Source organism: Oratosquilla oratoria, chromosome 30, assembly GCF_046742065.1.
Source record: "Oratosquilla oratoria isolate Oo_2021 chromosome 30, ASM4674206v1, whole genome shotgun sequence".
Lineage (NCBI taxonomy): Eukaryota > Metazoa > Arthropoda > Malacostraca > Stomatopoda > Squillidae > Oratosquilla > Oratosquilla oratoria.
In genome coordinates this window covers 3,130,944-3,152,918 of record NC_134806.1, presented here as the reverse complement: position 1 = coordinate 3,152,918, position 21,975 = coordinate 3,130,944, and the positions used below count along the sequence as shown (strand labels likewise).

At 41.4% G+C, this 21,975-nt stretch overlaps 1 protein-coding gene across 1 annotated transcript in view; it reads left to right on the top strand.

Annotated features, from left to right (window-relative positions):
• The window catches only part of Xpd (general transcription and DNA repair factor IIH helicase subunit Xpd), a 45,901-nt gene that overhangs the window by 7,448 nt on the left and 16,478 nt on the right, over nt 1-21,975 (top strand). The window contains exons 7-11 of the mRNA XM_076212437.1: nt 6,165-6,261; nt 12,137-12,261; nt 13,922-14,090; nt 15,324-15,512; nt 18,430-18,601. Coding sequence (XP_076068552.1) covers nt 6,165-6,261; nt 12,137-12,261; nt 13,922-14,090; nt 15,324-15,512; nt 18,430-18,601 — 752 coding nt within the window. The remainder of the gene's footprint in view (nt 1-6,164; nt 6,262-12,136; nt 12,262-13,921; nt 14,091-15,323; nt 15,513-18,429; nt 18,602-21,975) is intronic.

Genomic DNA, 21,975 nt, shown 5'->3' with positions numbered 1-21,975 from the left:
ACCACAAACCATTCACTCTCTCCATTTCTAAACCTAACACAAGCTCTACTACTCCCGTAAAAACTCTTGACTGCTCTTAACAACTTTCCTCCTATCCCATATATCTGCATTTCCTCCCACAGTGCCTTCCTGTCTACCCTGTCATAAGCCTTTTCCAGATCCATAAAAGTCCAAAAAACATCCTTACCTTTTCCTATAGCTTTCTCACATATCTGTCTTACCACAAAAATCTGATCTGCACAACCCCAACCTGTCCTAAAACCACACTGTTCCTCACCAATTACTCCCTCTGTTCCTCTCCTAATCCTCTCAATCAAGACCCTCCCATAAGCCTTCCCAACTACACTCAACAAGCTGATCCCTCTGAAACTACTACACTCACACTTGTCCCCCTTTCCCTTGTAAAGCGGAACTATACAGGCACTCCTCCAGTCCTCCGGCACTCTACCCTCTCTTACACAAACATTAAATAACGTCAATAGCCAGTTCACCATAACTGCACCTTCTTTCTTCAAAGATTCTGCATGGCATCCATCCAGACCAGGTGCCTTACCTGCTCTCATCATCTTAACAGCTGCTTTCACTTCATCCTTCCCTATTTCTCCTCCATTTTCCTCACTCATCACTTTCATTTTCTTAGCGCTTCCCACTGCAACTACTTTTCCCTCCCTATTCTCCTTCACATTTAGCAACCTAAAATACTCTGATCACCTTCCTCTCAATGCCTTCTCTTCCATTATCATCTCTCCATCTGCACCTTTTAACTTTTCTTCTCTACTTGATTTGCCTCCTCTTCCTCTTTTAATTTCTTTCCAAAACATCTTTTTATTACTTTCAAAATTTTCTGTCATACTCTTACCCCATTTCACATCTTCTCTCCTCTTTGCTTCCTTCATCTTATGCTTAACTTCCCTTCTCTTCACTTTGTACCTCTAGTAAGATTCCCTCGTCCTAATTTGTAGCCAATCTATAAATGCCTGTTTCTTCTCTTCTACACCCTTCTTTGCTTCCTCATTCCACCACTCACCACCCTTCCTTCTATTTCCTCCCGCCCTCCTTGTTCCACACACCATCTTTGCACACCTTATGACTCCCTCCTTGAACCATCCCCATTCCTCCTCCACTCCTAGTTCTGCTCTATCCTTCACTCCCTCCCATTCCTCTCCCAGCTTCTTCTTATACTCATTCTCCTTTTCTTTCTCATTTAAGCAATTCACTCTAAGTACCTCCCTACCTTCTGACCTTTTCCTTTCACCTATTCTCCACCTATTCTCCACTCTCAATTTACCTTCCACCAGAAAATGATCTGATATTCCCCCACTCTCTCCCCTTAGAACATGTGCATCCTTAACTCTTCCTACCATACTCCTGGTCACCACTATATAGTCCATTAACGCTCTATCTGCCACCCTTCCATCCACCACCCTCTCCCATGTGTACTTATGCTTGAATTTCTTCCTAAACACTGTATTTGCTATCATCAACTCTCTTTCAAGACACATATCCACCATCATTTCTCCACTACGATTTTTACCTGGAACTTCATACTTCCCAATCACTCCGGCTATTGGTTCATTTCCTACCCTAGTATTAAGGTCTCCCAATACATCTACATTGACATTTCTCCCTAATCCCTCTATGCACTCATTTATATCTCCCCAAAATGCCTCCCTTTCCTCTACACTCTTCTCACTACCAGGCCCATACGCACTTACAAAAACCCACATCTCCCTTCCCAGCTTCACCTTCATCCACATCAACCTTGATGAAACCTCCTTTCACTTTACTACATGCTTACTTATCTCTTCACTTATTAGTATAGCCACCCCTTCTCTCCCTCGTCCCCTCTTCACCTTAGAGTACCTCCCAACCACATTCCCAAACTCACACTTGCCCTTTCCTTTCATTTTAGTTTCACTTAAATCCAGCACATCCATCTTTCTTCTTGCAAACATACTGCCTATCTCTTCCCTTTTATTCTCATCTGTACCTCATCCATTGCACATTAAAAGACCCAAACCTTAGGGTACTGGTTGGAAAACTCCTAGACCCTCTTATGCCTTTACTTTTTTAGGAATGTCCCCTTAGTGGTTAGTTTGAATTATTTTATGTCATAATTTTTACCATTCATTTAATCTATATTTTCTGAACCTAAAAAAACATCCATCCTTCTAGCATCATCCAGACCCATGTTATCCTATTCAACATCTCTAAATTAATGGAAACACTGATCCTCATTAAAGCCAAACCACTTTTCTCAACAATTAATCATCCAGTCAATCTTTTGCCTTAATCTCTCATGTAGGCTACTCACAGCTACCAGGTAACTGGCAGCAGCCACCAAATTGGCCCACAGTAGATTGTGTTGTTTTCTGGGATGGATTAAAAAGTGGGGTAGAGCAAAATCAGCCATAGTAGGGAAGCTGAGTAAGTAGCATTATTAGAGTGCAGTATATTGGTCCATTACTCTAGGGATTATTAGATATAGGGTATTGTAGGATGAGGTGTTCAGTGTCTTCTGTGTGTCAGTTGCATCTAGAACTGTTTTATTCTGTGGTCATTTTGTGTTGATACTGTTGAGCTGGATGGTGTCCCAAAATAGAAACATGTTAGTGTGATTCTTACTAATCATGAAATGGATTTTTCTGTAGGGTTGATGTATGGGGGGAGGGGTTGGTGTATTGACTTTAGTGGTCTGTCTTAAAGAGATTGTTGTTGTTGTTGTTGTCGTTCCCTAGACTGTCTGTCCGAGCAGTCCCGTCTCCCCAAGGAAGGCCACAGCCGAAACTGGGTTTTCCCACAAATCCTTTATAGAGTGTATGTTGTGTTGTTTGCGTGCATGATTGTGTATAATGCAGTCTTCCATTATGTGTTGTATGGTATGGGGTGAAGTGTTACATCCTGGGCAGCTGTTCACAACACGGTCGTCCAGCCTCTTCTGGTAGCTTAGAAGTGCTGGGTGGTGACCGCATCGCAGTCTGGCCAAGTGGACTCTGTCCTTACGTGGGAGAGAGGATTCAGAAGGGTGGATATCAGGGGGTCTGGCATGTAGCAGTGTGTTGTCTTTCAGTGTGTTAATGGAGCGGTGAGTGATGGGGTTATGAATATGTTTCCGGAGGCTGGTATTTGGTGGTTGTGGAGGAAGAGAAGAGAGTATCTGTGTGTAATAAAGGTCTATGGGTGTAGTTTTAATGTTTCTTGGTGTGTGTGGGTGTTCTGCTATGTAGTGTAGCGGGTGTGATGTGTTTGTGGTGGCTGCAGCAAGTGTTTGTGTGCCTCTCATGTCGAGGTGGTCCTTGACTTTGAGGACTTTTGTTTCATGGTGTAAATGGTCTGTAGGTGATGTATTTGTGCAGCCTGTAATTGTTTTTAGGGCTTTGTTTTGTATGATTTGAAGGGTGTTGTGGTGTGTCTCACTGAGATTAGGAGCCCATGCAGGACTCGCATAATTCATCACTGAGCGTATGCATTGTTTGTATATTGTTATATTAGTTTCTTTGTTTTGTCCAAATGTTGTTCCAGTGATTGACTTGAGTGCGTTAAGTCTAGGTGTGCATTTGTTTTTTATGTTTGTGAGGTGTTGTTTGAAAGACATGGATGTATCGTATGTTACACCAAGAATTTTCGGTGTGTTTGTGTGTGGTATTAGAGTGTTGTTGATGTAGAGATGAGGTATGTATTTGTGTTCTTTTGTCCAGTTGGTGAGAAGTGTTGCTGTAGATTTGGTTGGAGCTATTTTGAGTCTGTTTGTGATGAACCATGTGTTGAGTGTGTCAAGGTAAGGCTGGATTATTTCTGCAGCTTTGTCTGTGTTACGATGTGTGCATGTGATTGTTATGTCGTCTGCGTAGGAAGAGATTTGTATTTCTGAGGTGTCTGGCGTGGGTAAGTCATGCATGTATAGATTAAATAATGTGGGGGATAGAACTGAGCCCTGTGGTACTCCGTTCTTAATGTTTCTGATGTGCGATGATTGGCCATTATATGACACATGAGCATTCCTGCCTGCCAGATAATTGGCCAGCCATCTTTTGGTGTTATTGTGCATGTCTGTGTTATATATTTTATTTGTTAGGTTGTGGCGGGGGATAGCATCAAAAGCTTTACTAATGTCCAATGTTATAAGAAGTGTTCTGTGGTGGGGCCTATCTGAATTGATGCCATCTAAAATTCTTTGTGTGAGGTTTGTCAGAAGAGTGTTTGTGGAGTGTAGTGGCCTAAAACCGTGTTGTGAGTCAGCAAGGGGAATATATGGTGTGACAAGTTTAAGTATTAGGCGTTCAATGACTTTAGAGGGGGTGCAGAGAAGTGTGATTGGGCGGTGCGATGTTGGGATTGTTGGGTCTTTGTTCGGTTTTGGAATGAGATTGTTGAATGATCTGGGTGTGAATGTGCTTTTCCATGGATGTATTGTATTTAATTATTTGTAATGTCTTGTTTTGTGTAGTTTATAGGATGTCTTTGTTTTCTTGAATTAGGAATCCATGCCAGGGAGGCATAATTGAGTGTGGTTTTTACACACTTTTTGTAGAATGTGATTAATGTTTCTGGTGACTAAGTCCTGTGCTTGCTACTGATGTTGGTATGGTTATTTTCTTGTCGATTTTCACTGTAAGGCCCTTGATGTATGGGGTGAAGGACATGTGATTATCAAAAGTGAGGCCCAGGATTTAAGAGCTCCTGTGAAATGGGAGAAGTTGGCCATTCAGTTTAACCCCTGGATGTTTCTTTAATTCACAGTTGTCTCAGGTGAGTAATGTCATTGATGATTTTGGTAGCGAGGCTTCCATTCTGTTTTATCTTAGCTACCATCCTAGTTTACCTGAACTTGTTTGGATGTTCTTGGCAGCTGTTATTTAGTTGTAGTGGTAGGTTATTTTCATTAGGTCATCTGTTTAGGTTAGCAGTTTGATGTTATACTCCAGATTTGATATGGGGGCGGATTGCTCATGAAGAGGTTGATAAATAGTTCAGGTGAAGGTATTGTTCCCTAGAGCACTTGATTGTACAAGCTTTTGATCCCAGATAATTAGTTGTTTTGGGATACTCTACACTTTGTTCCAGTTGAGAATTTTGTTGTTGTTGTCTGTCTCTATGATCTTTCATGATAGAATATATCTGTAGACTTTATTGAATGTCTTTTTATGTCTGTAGTTATCATAACTGTCCTTGTTACTGTTACTTTCTTGTTAAATATTTTAATTTGTGTCTGTTGATGTATTTACCTAGTTGTAATATACGGGAGGGGAGCTATGCTCGTGGTGACCCATCGTTGTATCTCTCCGCATCAAGTTTTATCTTAAAATCTTGTATAGTGTTAGCAAGAGAGAACCTGGGCAACAGATCACTTGAATTCTTCTATATGTAATTATAAATTTTCTCATTCATTTCATCAATATTTCCTGAAGGTAAACGAACCACCAATACTTGTAGCATTATACAGACCCTTGTTTGAAGACTTGTTTTCTAGTCATCCATATAAGAAGATTTGCTTCCTTAAGAGAAGTCCCTATATCAGTAATTAGGTGATTTGTATGAACCCTCTAGGGTAATGGGCAGGGGGCTGGAGATGGTTAAAGAAAATGGAGAAAAGTGGGAGGTGAACCAGTTGTTGTTTGCTGATGACGCTGTTCTTGTGGCAAGGCCAGAGAGGGTATTAGGGGTATTTGGAAAGGTGATAGGAGAAAGATTAAGGTAAATGTGGGTAAAAGCAAGGTGGTGGGATGTACAAGGGGAGAGGATGGCATTGAGTTGGAAGTCTTAAAGAAGAGAGGCTGGAGGAAGTGGAGAGCTATAGATATTTGGGGTTGCATGTGGCAGGAAAGGGAGGAGTAGAGTAGAGGAGTAGTTGCTGATTAAGTGAAGTGGCTCTGCTGTGGGTGTCCTGTGTCTTGCTGCATTGCTTCTGACCCAGGGCAGTGGATGGGATACAGGGATGACCATCATCCATGAGGAGCTAAGATGAGAGGGAGGAAAGGGTGGGAGTAGCCTTTTGACTTGGCTACCTCCCTTATAAGGGGGAAAAATCTCTTGGGTGTATGAATAGATAGAAATAGATTTATATGAAATGGATTTCCTTAAGGGTAGGTATCTTGTTCATAAATAATCTAGAGTAATTTTATTTCTATTTTGGTAGTTCTGCTATATGTATTACCACATTTCAGATAATATTTGTGTGGACTCGATGAGTATCAAAATCAACAGAAGAATCTTGGATAAGGCGAAAACAAGCATAACAAATCTTCAGGAGCATGTTCAAGGGTAACGTATTCCATCATGTTTACTTAGTTATCTATAATCTTTAACACATTTAACCTTATCCATACTGGCTAATACTTATCTAGTCTGTTTTATTCATGTTCATAATATAAATCTGCATTAACTCCTGTACTAGGTGGTCTATCTAGCTACATACCAAGGGCCTCTTCCCTCTTATAAGAAAGGTAGCCAGCCAAGGCATGCATGTGCTAAACGAATTACAGAAAGAGGGTGGAAACATAGCAATCATGGGCGATTTTAATGCAAAAGATACAATCTGGGAAGAAATGATAGTAAAAGGGGGAGAAGAACTTTGGAGCAACATTCTACTGGATATGACCATCGAATACACCCAAACACAATGGGTTAAGGAAAATACTAGATATAGAAACAATGAAGAACCATCAAAACTAGACTTAATATTAACCTCTGAACCAGATATTGTGAACAAAATGGAGTATAAAGCACCTGTTGGAAAGAGTGACCATATACTAATAGAGTTTGAATTAAAAGAACAGAACAATTTAGGTAGGAATAATAAACATAGAGAAGGAAGATACAACAAAACAGATTTTGTAAAACTAAGAAAAAAATTCCAAAATACAAAATTGGAATAAATTCTCTAAAGAGGGAACAAAGATGGAAGACAAATGGAACATATTCAAAGAAAAGTACAAGAAAGAAATTGACAAATTTGTGCCAAAAAAGAAACGAAAAGAGACTTATAAAAAGTGTTGGTATAACAAAAGGTGTAGTGAGGCTAGAGACAAGAGAGACAAAACCTGGAAAAAATTGAAAAAAGACAAAAAACATCCAAATGGCAAATATACATAAAACTTAGGAACAAATACGTGAACACACACAGGAAAGAAAAAAGAAATTATGAAAAATATATTATAGACAAATGTAAGGATCAACCTAAACTCTTTTACAAATACATAAATGAAAAACTAAAGGATAAACATGAAATAGCAAAATTGCGTGAAGGAGATAAAGAATATATAGATGACACAGAAATAGCTGAAGTTATGATCGGACATTTCAGGTCTGTTTTTACAATGAGAGCTCACATTTTTGGAAAGATGGACAACAAGAAAGATCGCCCAAAATGAAAGAAATAAAGGTACAGTGAGTCCTCCTGATATGGTAATTCTTTATCCGGTAAATTCACAGTTACGGTTTGCCATATATATAAATCATATGGATGAGGGAGTAATTTGTTACATGAACTTCTTTGCTGATGATGCCAAATTACTCAAGAGAGTAAGAACAGAAGAAGATAGCATGTCACTACAAGAAGACCTAGACAAAATATGGGAATAGAGTCGGAGATGTGAGATGACCTTCAACATTAAGAAATGTAGCATAATGGAATTTGGAAAAAGCAAAAATAGAGTATCGGGTCAATATAGAATTGGAAACAAAGAAGTAAAAAAAGTCAATTCAGAAAGGGACCTGGGAGTAATCATCTCAAGTGACTTGACACCTGATAAACATGTCAATAAATTATTTGGAGAGACTTTTAACTGATCAATGAAAGTGGCCTTCGACTACATAGATGAGGAAATGGTTAGAAAAATAGTTGTTACACTGATAAGACCTAAGCTAGAATGTGCTGCAACACTGTGGGCACCTAGCACAAAGAAGAACATAAGAAAATTGGAAAGAAACCAAAGAGCAGCAACAAAAATGGCACATACACAGTCAAATCTGACATATGAACAAAGATTGGAGAAATTACATCTGTCAACACTGGAACAGAGAGGAGAAAGAGGTGATTTGTTGACCATTTACAGAATTATGAAAGGGATGGAAATTCTCGATAAGGACGACTTATTAAAGTGGGACAAAAGAGAAACAAGAGGACACAAAAAGAAACTAAAGAAGAACAGTTACAGAAGAGACCTAAAAAAAATAGCTTCCCACATAGAGTGATTGATGTCTGGAACAAATTAAATGAAGAAACAGTGAGTGCCAAAACTATACAAGATTTTAAGAATAAACTGGATGTGGAGAGATACGAAAATGAGTCACTACAAGCATTGCTCTCGTCCCTTAAAATACAACTAGGTAATTACCCATTCCACTCCCATCCACCACCCACTGGTTCCCTCTCATCTTAGTTCCTTGTGGATGAAGTTTCATCCTTGTCTTTAGCCCACTGCACTGGTCAGAAGCAATGCAACAAGATTATCCACAGCAAGGTTGCTTCATTTGCCTAACAATCCTTCCTTTTCATTCTCTGACATGGAAAATAGAGAAGACAGGAAGAAATCCCTTCAGTATGCATCAGAATATCATCCATACACAACCATTTTCTACTCACACCTATCCCCTGCCTGTGGGGATTAAAGATAGTTTTTTTTTTTTTTTTTTTTTTTTTTTTTTTTTATGGAACAATGTGTGGCAAGTGTTGCATTTGTTGGACATGTGCACATAGTTGATCTGTTTAGAACAGGTGGGGCAAGTGTAGTGGACTGGGTTGGTCTTCTGCCAACCAATAGGAAAAAAGGGAGGGGAGGTGCTGGTGTACTAACCTCCTTGTGTGAAAAACTAGAGATGTAGGAGAGAGAGTGTTGGAAATACCATACAAAGACATGCATAGGCACCTTAATTTACACAATCTGGAAAGACAAAAAATGTGGGGTGATAGAGGTATTCACTTGAGTCAAGGGCTTTAACAAGAGTGATGCAGGGAAGACATACATATACCAATGGCTTTTTTTCCCCTTACAAGGGAGGTAGCTAAAGTCAAAGGCATAGATCCACTCCCACCCATTTCATCCCCACACACTCCACTCCCATTCACCATCCTTCCCTCCCTCCCTCTCTCCCTCTTTTCTTGGCTCCTCCTGGATGACAGGTCATCCCTGTATCTTGCCCACTGCCCTGGGTTTGAAGCAATGTAGCAAGATATAGCACATCCAGAACAAGGCCACTTAATTTAATCAGCACCCCTCTCTCCATCCCCTCATGCAGAAAAGAAGGAGATTGGGAGAAATTCCTTTGGGCTGAATCAAAATATCATTCACACATACTCCCTCACTCCCCATCCCCCACCCACTTCCTTCCATGCATCACAGCATCATCCATACACAACCATTCTCCACTCACCCCTATCTTCTGTCTTCTACCTTCCTTCCTCAACAGACATTCCCCTCTTTCCCAATACCCCTATTATCCCATCCATCCATCTCATCCTTGGTCACCCCCTCATGTTCACTCCCTCCACCTCTGCCTCCCACACCTCTGTTAATAATCTTTCTTCACTCATTCTTTCCATGTGTCCAAACCATCTCGATACTCTTTCATCAACCCTATGTCTGGATTCCCTTTCCACCCATGCTCTCCTCCTCACCTCCTCGTTTCTCACTCTATCCAGCTTAGTAGCCCCTACCATACTTTTCTGGCATATTAATAGATATAATTGGTTATTGAGTGGAATAGGCTTAGTAACCATCTAGTGAGTGCTGAAATAATTGTTTATTTTAAGAGAAGATTAGATAACTTCATGGATAGGAATGATAAGTGGTAAGGGACACGGCACTGCCTAATGTAGGCCTTATGGTCTCATGCAGTCTCCTTCATTCTTATATCTTATGAGTGAGATTGTAAAAAAGTGACTCTCTGGTCCAGTCCAGAGGCCTGGTGCCAGCTCCCCCAGGGCTGCACGTACCTGGAGAGGTGGTGATAAGACATGTCTGTTTGTGGACTTCTTGGATAGCTTGCATGAGTGGTGTGGGGAGATCACTTGTAAAGAGGATGAATAATGCAGATTAGAGTATTGCCCCTTGAGGGACTCCAATGAAAAGTCTTTTAGTCTTAGAAATTTGGTGCTACTCTGCACTGTCAATCAGCTAAGAAGCTTGTAATTCATTTCTTGTCATTGTTGTAGATGTCCTGTTTTTATTATATTTGTGCAGGGTATGTGTCAGAACTTTATCACATGCCTTGTTTATGTTTGTTGCACCCATAACTTTTCTTTCTGGTGGTGCTTCTTAAATCTTTTTGGATGCTACAAGCGCAGTGTTATCAGCAGCCAGTTGTTGTTTGCTGACGATACTGCACTTGTAGCAGGATCAGAGGAAGGATTGAGGAAGTTAGTGACAGAGTTTGAGAAGGTGTGTGAAGGAAGGAAGCTGAAGATAAATGTGGGCAAAAGTAAGGTGATGAGATGTACAAGGGGAGAGAGTGACAGCAGGCTGGAAGTGAGCATAAAGGGTGAAAGACTAAAGGAAGTGGATAGTTTTAGATACTTGGGTGCGAATGTGGCAGGAAAGGGGGGAATGGGGATGGAGGTAGAATGTAAATTGAGAGAAGCAAGTAAATGCCCTGGTGGATTAAAAAGTATAATAAGAAATAGACATCTGGGAATGGATGCTAAGAGGAGGTTATATGAAGGAGTGATTGTGCCAACAGCACTGTACAGGGCAGAAACATGGAACATAAGAGAGGAAGAGAGAAGGAGTTTGAATGTGTTTGAGATGAAATGTCTGAGAAGTATGATAGAGGTTACTAGGCTAGATAGAGTGAGAAATGAGAAGGTGAGGAGGAGAACAGGGGTGGAAAGGGAGCCGGGAGATAGGGTTGATGAAAGAGTATTAGGATGGTTTGGACACATAGAAAGAATGAGTGAAGAAAGATTAGTAAAAGAAGTGTGGAAGGCAGATGTGGAAGGAGTGAACATGAGGGGGCGTGTGAAAGGGGCATTACAAAAGAGAGGAATGTCTGTGGAGGAAGGACAGGAGAGGACAGAAGATAGGGGTGAATGGAGAAAGGTTGTATATGGATGATGCTGTGATGCATGATGGGGAGTGGGTGAGAGATGGGGGATGAGGAAGTATATATGAGGAAAAATTTGATGCAGCCCAAAGGGATTTCTCCCCGTCTTCTCCTTTTATGCACGAGGGGACGGAGAGGGGGGGTCGCCAAATTTATGAAGCGGCCTTGCTGTGGATGTGCTGTGTCTTTCCTCTATCAGACAAAATGATGTGTGGCTCTAGTCCATAGGGGCGCCCCATATAGACCCTAAAGTATCAACTGCACGCTACTTTGCCACAATAACATGCAGTAAATACCCCAGACACTGAGAGATAATATTTGTTAAACTCCTCATTCATTTTTTCCTTTGATTCTATCATGACATTTTCATCATTTTTATTTGGGCCTTGCTTTCATATAACAAATTTTTTTTTGTGTTAAGATAGTTTAGAAAGAAGTAAAAAATTGATAGGCAGTGAGGTTCTGGCTCTGTTGTGGAAACTAGGTACTGGCCCTTTGAGGCCACACCTCTAGGTGGAGTTGGGAAATGTGTGGAATCTGTGCACTGGGTTGAAGCCATCACTGTGTGCGAGAACAAAGACAATGGATTGTCTGAATACAAAGTTCCTTTTCTGAGTGATTTATTGGCCAGTCTGGTGGCTGTGGCTGGATACCGTAGGTCCATAATTTTCCTGCAAGAGAGAACTCAGGCTATTAAATGATTGTTTAGAATTTGTATAGACAGGTATGGGAAGATGGTGCATACTGGTCGAGTGAAGTGTTACAATCCCAATAAAGGTAATTTCAAAGTCCTGTGTTTCCCTTGTATTTACCTAGTTGTATTTTACGGGACTGGAGCTATGCTCATGTTGACCTGTTTTTGTATCTCTCTACATCTAGTTTGCTTTTGAAGTCGTGTATATTTCTGGCATTAACTGTTTCACTGTTCAATTTGTTCCAGATGTCAATTACCCTGTGTGTCACCTTCCTGTTGAAAAATTGGGTTGGGATTGGATAGGGGGAAGGAAAAATAAAACATGTATTTTCATTTATTTGGTATATAGATAGATTTTCACCCATTTATTTATTTTATTTTATTTATTTATTTATTTTTAAGGTTGAAAGTGTCAGACAGTGCAAGACTACAGGAGGAGTACAGACGACTAGTTGCTGGTCTTCGAGATGCTGCAATGCGTACAGACCTTGTTGCTAACCCAGTTCTCCCACAAGATGTCATTGAAGGTAAGATCTATTTATTAGACTGTAACAAGATTTGCACACTAAAACTATCCACTTCCTCCAGTCTTTCACCCTTAACCACTTCATGCTGGGCTAAAAATCTCGCGGGCAGCATTAGCTGTCAGACGTACGATGTTGCGTCATAATACTCGCATTATAAAAAATAAAGTCACCGCTGTATCGATCGTTCTCTCTTTCACCCATGAATTTTGATAACCATAGAAAATATGATGAAGCCAGTTTACAAAGTATGGGGGTCACGCAGGTACAACTACAATAAATATAATCAAGACGCCGATATGGCAGCCTCGCGCACTCACTTGCTCCTCATGACGCCTACGTAGACGTCACCGTATGGAAGGGGTTAATGTTCACTTCCAGCCTGCTGTCACTCTCTCCCCTTGTACATCTCATTACTTTTGCCCACATTTATCTTCAGCTTCCTTCTTTCACACCTTCTCAAACTCTGTCACTAACTTCCTCAATCCCTCCTCTGATCCTGCTACAAACACAGTGTCAGAGCTAGTAACAGTCTTCTTCCTTCCTTGTAACCTTGTTTTAGGTTGCTACATAAGGGGGACTGAATGCAGGTGAGATAAACTCTAAGCTGGAGTTTCTTCTATTTATTAAAAATAATCTGGGTAATTAACAACAGGCTATAATTGGGCCCTTTGGGCAAAATACAGTAAGTGCTGGGCCTTGACCTTGGGCACACCCGCATCTGGCAGGCATTTGACCAGACCAGCTCTGGCGTCTGGCAGGCTCTTGACCTGACCAGCTCTGGCAGTTTTGGTGGCATAGCTGTCCAATAATAAAGGGGGTTAATGGGTTGTCGTATGTGACACGTGTTAGAACACAATTCTAGGCATTGGTGTTAGTTTTATATATGGGGTTTAGTCGTATGGTTGGTGGCTGTGGTTAGACATGGTATGTGTATGTTAGCTTATGGGTAACATATTAGGGGCAGGTATAATAAAGGGGGTTTAATGGGTTTCTCTGGTGACATTAGGCATCTTCGTGTAGCAATATCCTGTTGTCTGAGTTAGTGCTGGGTTAGGCACTGAGGTAACCGAAGTCAGCAAGAAGGGAGTTGCTCAACACAAGTGTCATGTCACATGTCTGTGGATCATGTGCGTGGTTGGTGTGGTTAGACAAGGTTACATCCTTCCTTCCTTACTCATCTTCCTCCTCCTCACCCTCCTTTTCCTCCTCCTACTGTTCCCCTTCCTCCCCCTCTTCCTCTTCCTCCTCCTCCCCAACCTTTTCCCTCTCCCCCTCCTCTCATCCTCCTATGTCTCCCTTACTCTTCCTCCTTCTCTTCCTCTTCCTCCTTTTTGCCTCATCTTCCCCTGTGTTTTCATCATTGCATTGTTATTTACATAAACATGTGTTATTTTTATCAATGTAGATTATATATTTTAGTTTGAAATGCACATATTTTGCGACTGCATACACATAGATATTGATGTATGTTGACATTGTTTTAGCAAATTATCATTGCATTGTTATTTACATATAAATGTGTTATTTTTATCAATGTAGATTATATATTTTAGTTTGAAATGCACATATTTTGCGACTGCATACACATAGATATTGATGTATGTTGACATTGTTTTAGCAAATCATAAGGACCTTGCATTTGTGTTTTTTCTATTTCTAGAAAATGTACCTGGAAATATCCGCACAGCTGATCATTTCATATCATTCCTACGCCGTTTATTAGACTACCTCAAGATGAGATTGACAGCTTCACATGCTATTCAAGAGTCACCAGCTGGGTTCCTCAGGGATATCCGAGCCAAAGCATTTATCGATCGAAAGCCTCTTAGGTAATTTAACCAAGTTTTACATATACCATTACTTGAACTCCATTATTTTTATCTTACAGAAGCCAAGGACTAATTCGTGTGAGTGTGCATCAAAAAGGAGCATTCATTGTTTGATTTTTATGCTTGTTTTCTTCATGGTGGAGTCGGCATAGAGCAATGGGTAGCATTCATGCCTCAAGTGTGGGAGGACTCAGTTCAATCCCTGGAAATGCTTGGCAATTATTCAAGTCACATTTTGATGGAAGGACTTATCTTAGAAAGAATCAAAATGTGTATACTTCACCCTCACGCCATTTCACATAAACATAACCCACTGAATGCAACATAAAAACTACTCCAGCAGTCTATTTACCATCTCTCTCTCTCTCTCTCTCTCTCTCTCTCTCTCTCTCTCTCTCTCTCTCATTTTAAGGGAGGTAGCCAAGTAAAAAGGCACATACACACTCCCACCCTATCCACCACCCTTGCCTCTCTCTCATCTTAGCTCCTCATGGATAAAGGGTCATCTCTGTCTCTTGCCCCCTGCCCTGGGTCAGAAGCAATGCAACAAGATACAGTACATCCACAGAAAGGCTGCATCACTTAATCGGCAACCCCTCCTCTCTGTCACCTCATACAGAAAATAGAGAAGACAGGGAGAAATCCCTTCAGGCTGTGTCAAAATATCTTTTACACACAACCACTCCCCACTCCTCCCCCATCCCTTGCCCCCTCCTTTACATGTATCAGAGTATCTGTACACAACCATTTTCCACACACCCCTATATCTATTAGTATTCTACTTAAACATATACCAATATTCCCATTACCTCACAGGTCATCCATACAAAAACAAATACAGTACACACTCGGATCACTAAGCAATCACTCCCAAATAGACTAATAAATTTTATATTTTATCAAACTCCTCCAGAAATCAACCCAACAGAGACATTTCTCCAAGATAAGTAAAAATTACACTGACATACCTATGTTCAAATCACCACTCTACATTAAAATATTACTAACAGAGAATTGGCCTGGCAGCAGACTCTCTCTGGGTGTCCCAGATGCAGCCACTACTGAAAAGACACAGAGCACATTGTAATACTCTCACCCCTGCATGGCTGGTTTCCTGCAAGATAGAATCAGAGTAACAGATTGATTAATTGATATTGTTATTATGGCTAAATGCTTTTGACTTCCAAATGTTGTTAGTGTAATTACTTATAGAATTTTTTTCACTCTCCTCAGATTCTGTAGTGAACGATTGGCCTCCATTATCAGAACACTAGAGCTGACTGACATTGCAGATCTAAGTCCAGTTGTTGCTGTTGCTAACTTTGCAACCTTGGTGTCAACATATACTTTAGGTTTTACGATCATCATTGAACCATATGAAGACAAAGCACCAAATGTACCCAATCCAATCCTGTACTTAAGGTAAAATTTTCTTCTATACCATTAAGTGTGTAATTATAGTGGTCATTATTTACTATCCTAAAAAATTTGTGTATAGAGATAATATCTTTTCTTAAGTTAAACTACCTCCATCAGGTGAGACTTGCCACTCAGAATTTTTGGGCAAGTTTTATAACCCCTAAACAATAAGAAGAGTATATGTAAAACCATGTAAATGAAGTGACTGGCCCTACTGTGGATGTGCTGTATTGCTTTTGACCCATGCAGTGGGCAGAAGACTGGGATGACCCTTCATCCATGAGGAACTAAGAGGGAAACAATGGGTGGTGGATGGGAGAGGAACGGGTAATGGAGGATGCATGCCTTGGCTGGCTACCTTCCTTATAAGGAAGAATAAGCCTGTGATATATAAATAGATGTTTTTGTGTAGGTGAGTTTTTGGGTGAATGAGTTGTCGTGTGGTAGTTGCAGTTGAAATTCTTTGTGTACTGGTCTGTGTTGGCAAGTGTAGTGTGCACAAGGTGGCTCTGTTTGTGGTATGTGTTACATTTAATGTGTGTGTGTAAGACTGTCCATCTGTTATGCTGTCGCCCCACTCTTAATACTGTCCTGTACCACTTCTCTGAATATTCATTTCCTTTTTCACCAAAGCCTGTGGTAGGGGAGAAAGAATACTGCCACCGAGTGATCCCACTCGAGTCATGAAAGGCGACAAAATTGGGATGGGGATAGGACTAGGCATCCTATTCTCTGTAGCCCCAAAGGGGAGATTCCCCCCCCCCCCCAAAAAAAAAGCAAAGGCATAAGAGGGTCTAGGAGTTTTCCAATCAGAACCCTAAGGTTTGGATCTTTTAATGTGTGGATGTGGCACAGATGAGAGTAAAAGGGAAGGGATAGGCAGTATGTTTGTAAGAAGAAAGATGGATGTGTTGGAATTGAGTGAAACTAAGTTGAAAGGAAGAGGGTGGTGGATGGAAGGGTGGTAGATAGGGCTTTAATAGACTATACAGTGGTAACCAGGAGAATAGTAGGAAGAGTTTTGGATATACATGTTCTAAGGGGAGAGAGTGGTGGAATATCAGATAATTTTTTGGTGGAAGATAAGTTGAGAGTGGAGGATAGATGGAGAGAGAGGAAAAGGACTGAAGGTAGGGAGGTGCTTAAATTAAACTGGTTAAATGAGAAAGAAAAAGAGAAGGAGTATAAGAAGAAACTGAGAGAAGAGTGAGAGGGAGTGAAGGATAGTGTAGAACTAGGAGTGGAGGAGGAATGGGAATGTTTCAAGGAAGGAGTCACAAGGTGTGCAGAGATGGTGTGTGGGACAAGGAGGACAGGAGGAAATAGAAACAAGGGTAGTGAGTAGTGGGATGATGAAGCAAAGAAGATTGTAGAAGAGAAGAAATGAGGCTTCACAAATTGGTTACATAATAGGACAAGAGAATCATATGAGAGATACAAAGAAAAGAGAGAAGTAAAGCATAAGATAAAGGAGGCAAAGAGGAGAGAAGATGTGAAATGGGGGTAAGAGTGTGACAGAAAATTTTGAAAGTAATAAAAAGATGTTTTGGAAGGAAATTAAGAGAGGAAGAGGAGGTGAATCAAGTAGAAAAGAAAAGGTAAAAGGTGCAAATGGAGAGATGATAATGGAAGATGAGCAGAGTATTTTAGGGAGTTGCTAAATGTGAAGAAGGATAGGGAAGGAAAGGTAGTTGCAGTGGGAAGTGCTAAGAAAATGACAGTGATGAATGAAGAATATAAAGGAGAAATAAGGAAAGATGAGGTGAAAGCAATTATTAAAATGATGAGAGCAGTTAAGGCACCTGGGTTAGATGAATGTCATTGGAGTATGTGAGGATGAAATGGATACAAGTGGATTCATGCCTTTGATTTTGGCTACCCCCCTTGTAAAGGGGAAAAAGCCATTGGTATATGTATGTGTAAGAAGTTTATTGGTTTTGTACATGAGGGACATGTTTATGGGCCTGGGTTGATTTCTGTCTCCAGCAACTAGGAGGAGATGTATGAGGGCAGTTACTGGAGTACCAACCTCCTTGTGAAAAAAAAAAAAAAAAAAAAAAAAATTAAAGATGGGGAAATAGTTGGCAAGAAGTGGTAGAGTGAATAGACTGAGTTTCTAGTTCTGACCTAAAGACCAGGTGCCCCTCAAGACCTCACCTCCTTGTGGAGATGAGGTTGTTTTATCCCCTTGTCACCGACAAACTCGCTGAGAAGTTATAGTCTTCTTCAGGTCCTCTTCCTTTCCCTATTGGCAGAGGAACCTCTTGACAGCAGGACATAGCTTGTGTGGATAATGTATACTTGTCAGTGATTATATCACTTCCCAGCCTGTTCTGGTCTCGAGGAATGTGAAAACTTACTCCTAATCTTAGTTTGCTGACAAATGGAATTCTTCAGTTTCAGTTGTCAGTAATGGCTATTATCCTATACAGAATGTAGAGGGGAGGTCATGGTAATATAGTTGTATACATAAGCCACATACATATACCAAGTGCTTTTTCCCCCTTACAAGGGAGGTAACCAAAGTCAGAAGGCATAATTCCACTCTCATTCACCACCCCTCCCTCCCTCCCTCCCTCCCTCCCTCCCTCCCTCCTTATCTTGGCTCCTCCTGGATGACGGGTCATCCCTGCATCTTGTCCGTCACCCTTAATGATTAGCCATGTAACCTATTTATATACCAAGGACTTCTTACCCTTTGTAAGGGAAGTAGCCTGTCAAGGCATGCACCTACTCCCACCCATTCCACTTCCAAACAACCTTTAAAGATGAAAATACCTTTAGCTGGGAACAAAAGATGTACTTGCATATCCATAACCAACAGGTCCCACAAACTAGTTGTCTTAAAGACAAAAAAATCTTTCATATTTTGAAGAAGTACATACAGCAATTTAATGAATATCTATTTTATTATCTACAGATGTCTTGACTCCTCCATTGCCATCAAACCAGTCTTTACAAAGTTTCAATCTGTGATAATAACATCAGGAACGTTGTCGCCTCTGGATATGTACCCAAAAATTCTAGATTTTCACCCTGTTATTCAAAATTCATTTACCATGACATTGGCTCGACCCTGCCTTCTTCCAATGGTAAGTGCTTAATTTTTTAATGTCTGTAGCACCCTGAAGGTGCTGTTTTGTCATGTACCAATATAGGAAGCTCGCTGGCTGAGCGGGTTAGGGCGTCGTTACTTGCGGCAAAGGTCAAAGTGAGGGCGGTTCGAATCCTGCCACCAGCGAAGTTGAACTAAGGGCATGGTTCATTAAATTCCACGCTACAAAGCCCTCTGTGAGGGGCACCGTCCTAGCCTCCCGATAGGGGAGGAGTGTGTGACGTTAAACCATATCATCATCATCATCATCACCAATATAGTTAAGTACAGTGAGACCTCTCATTAATGGATGTTAATTAGCTGTGTTTGCTGTGTTTTCGCTGTGTTTTTGGTGCTGTTGTTTAGTGCGTGCAATCACTATGCCACTCAAAAACCACTCCAAATCAACGGATTATTCACATCAACGGACACCGTTACCCCCCTTTTAATCCGTTAATGAGAGGTAGTACTGTACTTGCAGTCCAACATTCAACTGTATTTAGATTGTGGATCTGATTTTTGGACTGAAAAATTATGATTGTTCCCATAGGTTATATCATATCTACCCTTTTTAATCCATTACAATCTATATTCAAATCAGGGATCATTGATGTACCTGCTCAAGGTGAACTAGTGAAGTGGATATCAAAGTCAAGTTTCTGGTGTCCATCTTCAAACTCATCAACACTCTTACCTCTGGAGGTGTAACCCCAAGGGCTAACTCTCATTCCCTGGACTAGGCCTAATATTTATCTTGTGTTACCTCCTCTTTTCCATACAAGAAGAACACAACCAACAATTGCTCCATCTGGAAGTACACTCACTCCTCAGAACAGGCCTAAAGTTTCTCTTTCAGCTTCCACTATCTTTTTTCCCCCACTTTTTCTTATAAGGAGAGCTAGTAACTGACAACAACTCCCTTCTATCTCTCCTCCTCTAGGGCATTTAGTGTCATTGTCCTGACCACTGATGTACTGGAACTGTTTCAGTACTGAGTGGTGACCTGCCAATACTGCTCTTACTTGTGTTAGAAGTGATTTCTGTGCTGGGTTGATTTTTAAAGATGTCTGGCAAGGTACAGGATTTTTCTATTTAGTAAGGAAGGTTTCACTGCCCACTGCCCTGGGTCAATGGGCAGTGAAACCTTGACCCAGTGATTCCTGACCCAGGGCAGTGGACAAGGTGCAGGGATGACCTGTCATCCAGGAGGTGCTAAGAAGGGAGGGAGGGTGGAGGGGAGTGGAGTGTATTTAGGGATGGAATGGGTGGGAATGATTTTATGCCTTTTTCTTTTTGGCTACCTCCCTTATAAGGGGGAGAAAGCCTTAGCATATGTATGTATGTAAGGAAGGTTTGATTTGTGATCTGTGCGTGTATGTTTTTCCATGGATGCTTTGTGGGACATAGGGGGTGGGTTGTTGTAGACATTTTAGGAGAGCACTGCTAGAGTTGAGTTGTTTTCATGTTGTATTCATTGGATTGTGCTTGTATGGTGTGATATGAGGGATGGGTGGCTTCAAGGCCCCTAGCACAGAGTTTTGTTATTCTTATATGCAGCTGCATGGGAAGGATTTTGGTTTCTGAGTGTAGATGCTACAATGGAGTAGTTTTTATGCAGGATGGATGGATGGGGTGTGAGGGGCATTACAAAAGAGAGGAATGTCTGTGGAGGAAGGACGGGAGAGGACAGAAGATAGGGGTGAATGGAGAGGGGTTGTGTATAGATGATGCTGTGATGCATGAGGGGGAGTGGGTGGGGGATGGGGGGTGAGGAAGTATGTATGATAATTTTTTTTTATGCAGCCCGAAGGGATTTCTCCCCGTCCTCTCCTTTTCTGCATGGGGGGACAGAGAGGGGGGGGGGGTCGCCAAATTTATGAAGCGGCCTTGCTGTGGATGTGCTGTGTCTTGCGACACTGCTTCTGACCCAGGGCAGTGGACAGGATGCAGGGATGACCCGTCATCCAGGAGGTGCCAAGATAAGAGGGAGGGTGGAGGGGAGTGGAATATATAGGAAATGGAATGGGTGGGAGTGATTTCTATGCCTTTTTCTTTTTGGCTACCCCCTGTGTAGGGGGAAAAAGCCTTTGGTATATGTATGTACATACATATGCCTTACAAGACCTTACAAGGGTGTTAACCAAAGTCAAAGGCATAAATCCATTCCCACCCATCACCATTCCCTCCTTCTTTTCTTGGTTCCTGGATGACAGGACATTCCTGCATCTCAGCCACTGCCCTGGGTCAGATGCAATGCAGCAAGACACAGCACATCCACAGCAAGGCTGCTTTATTTAATCGGCAACCCCCCCCCCTCCATTCCCTCATGCACAAAAAGAGAAGACAGGGGAACAAATCTCTTTGGCCTACGTCAAAATATCATTCTCGCATACTCCCTCCCCCTCCTCCCATCCCCACCCACTCTCTTCCATGCTTCACAGCATCATCCATACACAACCATTCTCCCCTCACCCTTATCTTCTGTCTTCTCTCTTCCTTCTTCAACAGACATTCCCCTGTTTCCCAATGCCCCTTTTACTCCATCCATCCATCTCATCCTTGGTTGCCCCCTCACGTTCCCTTCCTCCACCTCTACCCTCCACACCTCTTTTACTAATCTTTCTTCACTCATTCTTTCCATGTGTCCAAACCATCCTAATACTCTTTCATCAACCCTATCTCCCAACTCCCTTTCCATCCCTGCTCTCTTCCTCACTGTCTCATTTCTCACTCTATCCAGCCTAGTAATCCCTACCATACTTCTCAGGCACCTCATCTCAAACACATTTAAATTCCTCCTCATTTATGTTCCATGTTTCTGCCTCATACAGTGCTGTTGGCACAATCATCCCTTTATACAGTCTCCTCTTAGCATCCATTTTCAAATGTCTATTTCTTATTACACTTTTTAATCCCCCAAGGCATTTATTTGCTTCTCTCAGTCTACATTCTACTTCCGCCTTCACTCCTCCCTTTCCCACAACAACTGGCTTATCTTTCATTTTTCTCCATTTTCTTTAACCACCTCCTATCCCTGGCCCATTAACCTTGCATTTATCTCTCACACCACCCCATCCATGTCTAAATTGAACAGCCATGACAAAGTCCCACCTTTACCTCAAACCATTCACTCTATCCATTTCTAAGACAGGCTCTACTACTCTCATAAAAACTCTTGATTGCTCTTAACAGCTTTCCTCCTATCCCATATATCTGCAAAACCTCCCTCAGTTCCTTCCTGTCTAGCTTGTCACAAGCCTTTTCCAAATCCATAAAGGCCCAAAAAACATCCTTACCTTTTACTGAAGCTGTCTTTTATATCTGCCTTGCCACAAAATCTGATCCACACAACCTCTATTTGTCATGAACCCA